This window comes from Manacus vitellinus, unplaced genomic scaffold (genome assembly GCF_001715985.3).
Source record: "Manacus vitellinus isolate BGI_N305 unplaced genomic scaffold, ASM171598v3 scaffold_11_pilon, whole genome shotgun sequence".
Lineage (NCBI taxonomy): Eukaryota > Metazoa > Chordata > Aves > Passeriformes > Pipridae > Manacus > Manacus vitellinus.
In genome coordinates, this window is record NW_021938895.1 from 16972007 (window position 1) to 16983853 (window position 11847).

The 11847-nt window shown below is 39.1% G+C and overlaps 1 protein-coding gene across 1 annotated transcript in view; it reads right to left on the reverse strand.

The window, feature by feature from the left end:
• Positions 1 to 686: 686 nt before the first annotated feature.
• TDRP (testis development related protein) overlaps positions 687 to 11847 on the reverse strand; it is a 35152-nt gene continuing 23991 nt past the window's right edge. The window contains exons 3-4 of the mRNA XM_025896783.2: positions 4037 to 4140; positions 687 to 1750 (exon numbers count right to left, since the gene is read on the reverse strand). Of these exons, the coding sequence (XP_025752568.2) occupies positions 1405 to 1750; positions 4037 to 4140 (450 nt within the window). The 3' untranslated portion in view covers positions 687 to 1404. The remainder of the gene's footprint in view (positions 1751 to 4036; positions 4141 to 11847) is intronic.

The following is an 11847-nucleotide window of genomic DNA, read 5'->3' on the forward strand; positions in this document are numbered from 1 at the left end:
ATTTATGTGGATCATATAAACAAAATAGAAACCAACTTTGGATCTGGCATCAGCTGCACCGCTAATGAGAGACAATAAGCTAAAAAGAGGCACTTTTATTAGTCATATATACATTTCAAATCTCAAGTTTAACACTTCACCTACTTTTACCAAAAAAATCAAAATATCAGTAGCTAATAAAGCGGAGCTTTATAACAAAAATGCTTCAGAAGTTGTGTGTATGCACACACTTGCAATGGCTCAGTTACTCTGCTACCCTGAAAATGCCAGAGTATAATTCGGTCATTGCTTATGGGGTGGGGGGGAAAGAACAACACAGCAAAGAACAAAAAAGTTGTGTCTAGAACAAGGATCAGCTAATGTAAAAAAATGAGAACATATGCCCTTCCATAAGAAGCAACTTATACCTAGATCCAGATTCAATATCCCCCAAGAATATCAAGATCATCTTATGCTCTACTCACTGCCGCTTTCCAAATTTTCAATCATTTTTATTTTTGGCATAACATGCATCTTAAAAACTGAAAAACTTAGAATTGTCAAAAAAAATAATTCAATATTAAAAGAAAAGCAAAAACCAAACTAAAAACACCCCAAAACCAAACAAAAACCCCACCAAAAACCAACACAAAAAAACCCCCAAAACCAAACAAAACCAAACCAAAAACAAACAAAAAACCCCAAAACAAACAAACCAGAAAAAAAACCCAAATGCTCACTCCCCCCTCAAACAAACAGGAAAAAAACCCACCAAAATCCCCCCCCGAATTCTGGAAGACCCATTTGACCTGACTATTGGTGACAATATTCTAATGGAAGGAACTACATTAGAATAGTATTTTCCCACTTCATACACAGTATAGTACATTGTGACAGTAAGCATCTTGTGTGCACAAGCTGAAGCATATGCTGAGGCTGAAGATTTGGGAAAACAGTCTACTAAGTACAAGCATTCTCCCTGCAAGCAACAGGTCAGTATTCTTGGTTAAAAAGGGACAGCATCAAAACTAAAATTTTGAGTGACCCTCAAACATCAGAAAAGAAACAGGACTCGAGCTAGTGGAACTTCCTACATAAGGCAGTCAAATTTACAACCAGTGTATACATTCACTAAGGAATTACTTTTTTTTTGGTAAAACCAACAATCCAACATACTGCAAAGTCTGAATGTGAAATATAGGCACAAAATAGATTCTCTACTTTTTTTTCAGAGTGGAAAACATAGCTATTTAACAATGTAATAAGAAAATTTACTATCAGGTGAGCAAAAATTTGTAACAATCTGAATAAAACAAAGTACTGTATAAAGGTGCAAGATCGAGCAGATTTGATTTTGGTTTAAACATATGAGTAAATCATGGAATCTTTCTCTTCTTATCTATAAAGTATTTCACGTTACCAGTATCATTCCAGCTCTTCCCAGTTGTCAGTAAGGTTACCTTTGCTTTGACGTCTAATACTAACCAGCTTTCCCGCTGATTTGATACTCCACCGGGAACTGTTTCCTGAGCTGGCCAGGTTTGTGTATTTTGTGGAGCCTTTGGTTTCATCTTCCCAGCCTGACCAGGCTGCATAGTCACTTAAAGGAGTTGCTGCATTGCTGGTAGAGTCAGCAGTGCTAATCTGTGGTGGTTCCCATCCCTCAATCTCATCTGGTTTCCTAGGTGGAACATTCTGCTTTATCACCAAACTGTCCCAAAAACCTGGCTTCTTTTCAGACTTCATCTCTTCCTTTAACTTTAGATTTGTTCTACAAAAAAACAACAGTGCAGTGATAAATTTCTTCATTTTACAATGCATGTAGTAGTTATTAATAAGCATTCAATTAATTTATATATTTTACAGTCAGGGATGCTAATGAGTTGTCTAATTATCCATTACTGTCAACTTCAGGAAAAACACCATCATATGCATGTAAGCCTAAACACTGCAGAATCTTGCAGTGATAAATCAGAGGAGGACTGAGTGTGGTCATTTCCTACTATAAAAGAACTTACATACATACCATCACCCCCACCAACACCCCCCAGGGGTGAATTACACAGAACTGCCTTTGGAAATGTACCAAGTATTTTAGGATGCATTATAACTATTTAGGACTTTAACAAAAAAAACCAGTACAAAACAAATAAACAAAAAACAAACCAAAACAAAAAAAATCTCCAGAGGTAGGCTAATGGAAGGAATATGAAAATGTCCTTTCTGACACCAGCTTTAACACTCACTCACTATGTCCCTCAGTTTCATATTCCTGTCTCCCCCTTGCCAGTTAAACCTTATACCCTAAAATAGTTGATGTACTGTTAGGACAGTATTAGGACTTTAAAGATACCAGCTGTATCTACACAATATTGTGAAAACAGCTGTTTTGTACTTCTGGTAAGAACTCCCAAAATCTCCCTCCCAAACCCAAGAAATAACAACCTTTACTGTAACTTCTCTCTCAAAGAGACATTTGTAAGGCTACTCATATTACTTATCCCATTAAGAATCTTCAGTCTTAATAATTTCATAATTGCAGCTGGAATATTTAAGTTACAGAAATGTCAAATGTTTACAGTTAATTTTCTATGCAGGGTTATGTACGTAATCATATAATGGGTCACAAGGATAGGCTGAACACCAGTGGTGAAACACACAACCTTCAGGGTTCAATGAGCTAAACAGCAAATTGAAAACATTATCCACTAGTAGCATATAAATTCCTTAGCCACAACTAAACCCACTACTAAATCTTCTTCTAATATTTCTATTAAAAGAGCTTTTTTCCATCCATGAAATCTTTGCTCCCTCATATTTAAATAGAAGCAACTCAATCAATACCTTTAAAATTACTTTTCCTTTACTGAATTTTGAATTTATGATTACTCAGAATTTTCATCATGCTAAAAACAGTCACATATTCCAAACACTTTTCTTGTATTTCGTAAGCAGTGCACTTGAAAAGTTCCATTTTTCTTTAAAAGTAAAGTAAAAAATGTGGTATACAGTTAAAGAAAAATATCCTAAACTTAAAAAACAGGCAGTTTTCATAATAATACCAAAATAGCTTTCCACATCTGTGGTAACTCTGTTTAAATACTTTTGCTCTCTTCACTGTGTTACTTGATTCTTATATTCAGCATCAATTGCAAGCATCATTAGAGGAGCCTAGCATCTTAGTAACACCCGTAAAAGTGTACACAGATAGCTGGGAACTTTTGTGAAGTTTTATTGAACAGGCTCAAATGGAAGTGTAAATATATGCTTTTATATTCTATGTTGTTTATTTATATGCAAACACCCCCTACATGCAGGTCTATACCCTTGCATTTTAAAACACATATATTTCAAAGTAAACTGGAAACAAAGCATACTACAGAAAGTCTTATCAAAACTAATATTTGGCTGGAACAGATCTACTGATTTGTGGCACACTTGGTTTGTACCCAGTGTAGTTAGGTAGTACATGAAGGTAAAACCTACATATATTTGTAACAGCAAAATAGTCTGTTCTGGGAAGAGATCTGTTCTGTTCAGAGAACAGCTCCAATCATGTCAGCAGCAGAACTGCCCCAAGTAACCACCTCAGCTCCGACAAGGAAGACTTGCAGATCCTAGTACAGCTACCCCACTTAACCTTTTTAGGTGTAGTAAGACTTCAAAAGAGAAAGTAGGGCATGTAAAAAAAGGAATTTGTAAACTCAACCATAATTAATCTTTAAGAGGAAAGACAGAGGGTAAGAATGACCTTTTTACTCAGAAGCCTTTACTCCTTTTCTACAGTAAAAAAATTATTATGTGGTTAAATTCCCTTTTCTTCCTGACAAACCTAAAAACGTTAACAACATCTGTCCTTTCCAAATACAGCATGCCTTATTCATTGTAAGCCTAACATATACATAACTCTGAAATGCACCTAAACCTTTCTTTGCTGATTTGACTTCCAGGAGTTGAACACTACTGTTCTCAGTGTCTAGCTTCATTACTTTGCACAGCTATTTTCTGTTACAGTGAGTGCATTTTAATAGCAGATAGACCACTTGGTTTTACTTACCCTTTGGATTTTGGAGACTTGCATCCTGCTAGCAATTGCTGTTCATCATCTTTATTGAACATAGACGTCACTTCCTTCCAACCCCGGAAACTTGCACCTTGAACCTATACAGAGAAGTAAACATTCTCATAAATGTGAATCAGACCTACAAGCACAGAGTACGACTGCCACTGCTGGCTCTGGGTGGCTGATGGGCAGCAGCAGCCCTGTCTCCTGTCTCCGTGTGGTGCTGCTGGGAGCACAGCGGCTCGGTACAGCTGCAGAGAATGGCCATGCTTTGGAAAAGAGCTGGTTGGGTTACTGCAGCAAGAGCTCCTTCCTGCTAAGAAGAGAATATAAAACATTGATGATTTTGTGATGTCAGTGAGTACAGCTGGGCTACTGAATGTTCTGCCGGCAGGAACTGCTTGGCTCCATTTTAGTATATCACAGTAAGAAGGGAATCTAGGAAGCTTCTAAGAAAGTCTAAAGAGCTTCAGTAGACAAATGAAATAAACTGTCACTGCTAGAAGGGGTCACAACAGACAGGACAGCCACATGAATTATGAAACTCTTAAGATTTAACCCCAAAACTACAGCTTCTGGACCTGCAAGCAAAAAGGGTAAGAGCATTAGCTCACCAGTGACATGTAACATGTGACACTAGTGCACTACAGTGGGTTCCCTAAATTTCCTGTGACCGTTAAGCATGCAGCATAAATTACTTTTTCAACTTTATTAAAGGTCTGAACCTCTCTCCCCAGTGTGAAATAAAGAGGTATAGGTTATTTTTACTTTGATAGCATGCTTATAAAAAATGCATGCACAGAATTTGAAAGCTGTTGTTCTTCCTCACAGAGTCCAGTAAGAATGGTAGTGCCAGTCAGTCAGTGTTACCTGATTACATTGAAATAGTTGTCAACACAAGCAAAGGCTAATTCATCACCTATTATTATGCTTCATCTTGCTTCATCCTTTTTGCAGAACTCAGAGGTGCAAATTAGTATCAATTTGCCATTTAGGTTTTAACTGATTATAGTTTAACTGGTATGTCCACATAGGCCTTAAAACATGTAAGATGTCACCTACCAGTTGAGCACAAAAATCAGACAGGAAAATACTGGTACTGCCAACTCCTCACCTTTCAGAAACCCACAGGCTCTACCATTCACAGGATTAACACAGCACCCTTGTTACAACATGCTAGTCATGGAGTATTTCCATACCTTGTTCTCCTGTTTTACTGTGTCCTGTGCTTTCACTTCTCACCCACCTTCCCTACTCACATCTGAACTGCTTCATCTACTCCAACTCAGAGGCACAGAAGGTCTGTTTTAGGATCAGGAGGAAGGTCTAGCCTAGCCTCTGTCACTTTGGAAAGATACAAACATGGATCCAGCTATGGGCAAAGCACTGGAGAACTCTGAAGAGGGAAGGCTGAGCAAGCCCAGAGCAGTTTCAAGCTCTTGTTTATGGGATATGGACAGACCTGGTACACAAGAGCCAGGTTCACCACAACTCACCTCTTCCTACATCCATGCCTAATCTTACTGTAAACCACAGCATTCCTCATGGCTTCATAAAATAAAACAACAGCTTATACATATATTTTTTTCCCACTCTGACAATAAAATTAATAAAGCTTATAATAAGCAAACCCTCATGTTTAATTTAAACATACACTTTTATTTTTATTAAGTTAAAAATATGTAGATACTACATAAAAATATGTAGCATAAAATAAAACCAGGCAAGCTGCAGATGATACCTTCAGATACCTTGCTATTCAAAATCCTCGTGTTTAACTATCAGCCTCTTCAAGCAGTACTCAACATTTAAAGTTTCTGTGGTGCAAATGATGGTCTAAGCATTCAATTTTAGTCAATGAAGGCCTAATACTCTTACTTGTTTTAGTTGTTCAAGTAAATTCTCTAAAAAAATTCACGTGAGGATTTGTTACTCTGACTGGGCTTCCTCTCACTGCACAGTACTTTGTCCACAACAAACTTCCATAAAAACGAAGAATTTCAGGAAGTCGACTGTTGAAGGAAGTAATCCATTTTAAAACAAGAAAGAACAAAACAAAACAAAATAAAACAAAAATTTAAAAGACAGAAAAACTTGAGAAAGCACTTAGCTTTTCATAGGTTAAAAATATCCTTCATCTTCCTTGAGTCCGTAGGTCCTGAGGGAACTGGCAGAGGAAGTAGCTAAGACACTATTCATCATATTTGAAAAGTTGTGACAGTCCAGTGAAGTTCCCACTGAGTGGAAAAGGGGAAATATAACCCCCAATTTTAAAAAACAGAAATAAGGAAGACTGGGGAACTACAGGCCAGTCAGTCTCACCTCTTTGCCCACCAAGATCACGAAGCAGATCCTCCTGGAAAGTATGCTACAGCACATGGAAAATAAGGAGGGAATTGGTGACAGCCAATATGGCTTCACTAGGGGCAAATTCTGCCTTTCAAATCTGATGGCCTTCTATGACTGGGTTACAGCAGTGCTGGCTGAGGGGAGAGCAAATGTCCTCTACACAGACTTCAGCAAAGCATTTGACACAGTCCTGCACAATATTTTTGTCTCTAAACTGGAGACACACGGATTTGATGGATGAATCACTCAGTGGATAAGGAATTGACTGGATGTTTGCACTCGAAGAGTTGCAGTCAACGGCCCAATGTCCAAGAGGAGACCAGTGATGAGTGACATTCCTCAGGGGTTGGTACTGGGACTGGCACTGTTTAATATCTTTGTCAGGGACATGAACAGGGGGATTGAGTGCACTCTCAGCAAGTTTGTGGATGACACCAGGTGGGGTGTCATTGACACGCTGGAGGGAAGGGATGTCATTCAGAGGGACCTTGACAGGACAGAGGTGGGCCTCATGAACCTCATGAAATTCAACAAGGCCAAGTGCAAGGTCCTGCAGCTGGGTGGGGCAGTCCTAATCACAAATACAGGATGGGTGGAGAACAGATTGTGAACAGCCTTGAGAAGAAGGACTCAGGGGTGTTGGGTGACAGCAAGCTCAACATGACTTGGCAATGTGTGCTGGCAACTCAAAAAGCCAAAGGCATCCTGGGCTGTATCAAAAGCAGTGTGGCCAGCAGGTCAGGGGAGGTGATTCTCCTCCTCTACTCTGCTCTCATGAGACCCCACCTGGAGTGCTGTGCCCAGCTCTGGGGCCCTTGACATAATAAGGATGTGAACCTACTGGAACAGGTCCAGAGGAGGCCACAAAGATGCTCAGAGGGCTGGAGCACCTCTGCCATGAACACAGGTTAAGAGAGCTAAGGCTGTTCAGCATAGAGAAGAGAAGGCTCCAGGGAGACCTTAGAATACCTCCAGTACCTAAAGGGGGGACTATAAAAAAACCAAAGAGGGACTTTGGATAAGGGCATGTAGAGAGAGGACAAGGAGGAATGGCCTTAAGCTGAAGGAGGGTAGGTTTAGATTAAATATTAGGAAGAAATTCTTTACTGTGAGAGCCACGAGGCACTGGAACAGGTTGCCCAAAGAAGGTGTGGATGCCCCATCCCTGGAATCATTCAAAGTGAGGTTGGATGGGGCTTTGACCAGCAACCTGATCTAGTGGAACGTGTCACTCCCAGGGCAGGAGGGTTGTAACAAGATGAACTTTAAGGTCTCTCCCAACCAAAACCATTCTGTGATTCTATCATCTTCTGTTATCTTACTCAAACTCTGCTATTTCATGCCTTTTGGGGAGGAACCTTTGCTACCATAGGCAAATTCACTACGTTTGTTGCACTTAAAAACTCTCACTGCCCTTTAAATTGGAAAAAGACTCAAATATATCTCAGTGATGTAATTTGTATATGTTTGTCTTTTTTTCATTAATGATGTTTCATCAAGCCATTTCCACTTAATAAATTTGATGATTAAGAAAAAATAAACCCACCTTGTTACCAGTTTTCAGATAGCAATTTAATACTTAGAACTGGGTTAACTTAAATTATATGTACCTTTAAAGAACAACATTGATGAAAGACTACTTGGAGAGAAGCATTTATATGCATAGGTTCAATGTAAAAAAAAGGATATACCTATACATACACCTTCTTTAATCTAGAACATCATACATACTCCACCGAAGAATGCCAACCTTTGCTACCCTGTTTGGATACTCAAGCAATCCTATAGCCAAAAAAACAAAAGTACCAATATCCAGCCCAAAGCTTTCCATATTTTTTAACTAGATTTTTTAAAATTTAATTTCATTAGTCCAATTCTGATTTACACATAACTTTAAGAACAATTATGAGAAAAGTTCTATTCAGTGTCAATCAGATGGCATGTGCAGGCCTTCAGGTAAAAGCTCTGCACTTTCTACCTGTATGTAAATCACTGTCTATGTACACATTCCTTCAATATTTTCATATCCATGGCATTTGGTAGGTACAAACAAGGCTAAAACCATGTAGCAGATTGTAACTAATTTATTCTTCTCTCAACTAGGCCTTAGGAGAAATGTACACAAAACATTTAAGATATATTTCCAGCACTTACTTATTTGATGTTTCCAAAGGAAACACTGCCAGGATAATCTACATAAGAGTACCAATGTCCAAGTAGACCATATTTTGCCAGTATGTGATAAAAGTAATTGCAAAAGCCTATTATACATTAAACAAACTAGGCTTAAAGAAACCACATAAATGCAAGAGAAAAACCAGAACCTCTGCCTACAACACCTAAGCCTCCTCTTCTACACCTGCCCTGCACCACCACTGACTTCCTGACACATCTTTTCTCCCAACTGAACAGGAGTCAGCTCAGTCTTGATCGTCTTCTCAGTGGCAGCATATTGAAGAATTTAAACCTTAGCAAAGGAGGAGGTCAAATACTTATTTCATACTTTCAGAAGCTTCTTTGTAACTACTGAACTGTTTTTAAGACCACAATTCTGTTTTTTGACTACTGCTGTCATGTAGCTGTCACATACTAAAGAAATCCCTCAGGATAGCCTGCTGCATTTCTGTATATCTTTCCCAAGTTCTTTAATGACTTTAAACCTACTGACAAGTGCCACCACCAATGCAGCTGGAACAGTTACAGCTGCATCTGCTGGCAGGTACAGCTCAGGAAGGAGATATTGAAGTCAGCATTCTCTGGAACCAACAGTTTGACATTCAGTAGCTGTATAGCCAAAAATCCTGGGAACCATCAGAAAGGAGATCCATAAATCAATACCCCCTATTTAGAGAGATGCACCCTCTAATACTCAAAACAATGATTCTTGATGTTAGGGGTAAAGGCCCTAGACACTAGCCAAGTTATGTTCTCCCTGAACACCATCTCCTGTTGCCACAGGCACAGACAGACTGCCAGAATACATGGGCCACTCTCTGAATCAGCTGGGAATTTCTTACAATTTAACAGAGCACCTGGAAAACGACCCAGATCCCAGAACAATTGAATTCCTTGCAATGGATGTCAAAGGAAGGTCAGTAAGCAAGATGACACTTCAGTAAGCTGACTCCTCACCACACTGGAGACATATTTTATGTAAAACTATTGAAGTTATGCAAAGTATGAAAACACAGTACTGATATGGTCTTAAAGCATCAATCCTCTTGTGAAGCTCTGTATCTCATTTTTATGATGTAATTGTCTACACAAAACTCAAAAGTGTACTACTAAAAAATTTTCAAAAAGGTTTATAAATGTAACTAAGTAGCTTATATTCTCAAACCTTTAAAGTATTTTTCCATGTGTCCGTGGAAAAAGAAATAACTCAACATCCAGAGTTCACAGAATCACACAGCTTTTACAGCTGGAAGGGACCTCTGGAGACCATCCGGTGCAACCACACTGCTCAAAACAGGGTCAGCTTCAGCAGACTGCCAAGGATCATGTACAGCCAGGTTTTGAATATCTCCACAGCTGGAGAATCCACAACCTCCTGGGGTAATCTGTTCCAGGGTTTGACTGCCCTCATAGTGAAAACATTTTTTTCTTACGTTTAAATTATATTTCTTTTATTTCAGTTTGCACCCATTGCCTGTTGCCCATTCACTAAGCACCCTGAGAAGAGTCAGACTCTTTACACTCTCTCTGTTGCTGGTGTACATGCAAAAGCCTTTCTTGTTGCTCTTCACTTTTCTCACCAGATTTAACTCTCGGTAGGTTTAACCCTTCCTAACCCCATCCCTGCATGCTCATATTCTCCTCAGGTCACTTGACCCTGCTTCCACCTCTTGTATGCTTCCCCTTTATGTTTGAGGTTTTTCAGGAACATCTTGTTCATGCCTCCTGCCACCTTCACTTCTTTCTCTGCTTGCTAAGTTGGGCTATTCTTGAGCTTGGAGAAGTTCATCTTTGAAAATCAAAGTTAACTGATACCACTGGAATAGAACCAGGTGTACAGTCAAAACTGTAGTAAAAAAAAATCAGTGAAATGCTTATGGGATTGCTAAAAAAAGATAGCACTATTAAGGACTACAATTGTAACATCAGATGTTAAAAAGTTAAAAGCTTTAGAAACCAGGTTGGATGCCACAGCCTACTATGTTTCAAATATGTCAATGAAAAACAAAGAAGAAACTTCTCAAGATGCCATCTCAGTGTTTTCTGAAGTAGGAATACAGACTGGTCTCATACCAGTTTGGCTATGACAGCACAGAGTATGCCTACCAGAACAGCAATTAATAAAGTTTCTCCCATATCTTCCACTTTAGGTTGTGAAAGCCTTTGCAGAAATCCCCTGTGCAGTCACCTGAAATGTAAAAAGTGGCAGACTACTGAAAGCCATCATCATCATCTGTCCCAACAGGCATCTAAAGTGCTCAAGCCAGAGCACAGATTCTTTTCCTTCAGTAGAGGAAACTCCAGCTAATGAAGTACTCTTTTTTCCCCATGAGAAAGACGTCTTTTAATTAGAGTATCATCTGAAACCAAGAGTACAAGCAGTCACTTCTAGAACATCATGTAAAGGATGCAGTCTGTATCCCTACTCAAACTGTCTGCCGTTTCTCTCCCCTAGTCCCCTCCCCTCTGCTTTGCCAATGCTTCAGTATCAGTGCCCATCTGTCAGACAGATTCCCAGAGAAAAGTCTCACAAGGTGACAAATCTGGTTTATCAGACACTGCTGCTAAAAAGGGTCAACCCAGTCCATTGCCTGTGTGATGCTGTGGAAAACCAGTTCAACTCACTAAGCCAGCAGAAATCTAAATCACTCATTTTTTACAGTCTTTTAGGTTAATGCTATGAATCAGCTCATTAAAAGATGTCTCCGAAGCACGTGGAATTTAGGGGCAAAAGCACCTTTTTTTGCAGCAGCAACTATTATAACAGCTGAAGTACCCTCTGAAAACTGCAGTCACCTATCAACTTTCTTCCATACATACAGCTTTGTACATACAGTATGGCTTCCCCAAACTCACCCCCTAAGCTTCACTCTGTAAACTCAATCTTCACAGTAAGGCTTCTGTTTTGTTACCTGTATTGATTCAAGTGAATCAACTGTACATAAATTGTATATGTTGACTACAATTTTCTTTCTTTAGATAAACCAGGGAGCAAATGTTTACTGATAGTTAACTTTATAAAATGCCCCAGAATGGAACAGGTCCTCTTAAATTGGAAGTCTCCTACAAAATTGATAAGCATTATTACCAAAGATTAGTTTAAGGACACCATTTTTCACCACATCAACAAATTCTGACGTTTAAATGATTCTTCATCTCTGTCCTAGTTAGGACAGCTGAGATCAGTTCATCATGATGGGTGTAACCCAAAACTGTATTCTATAGCCTTCCATGTCATTTCCCAGAAACTAGACTATTGTTGTCAATAGACTATTCGCACC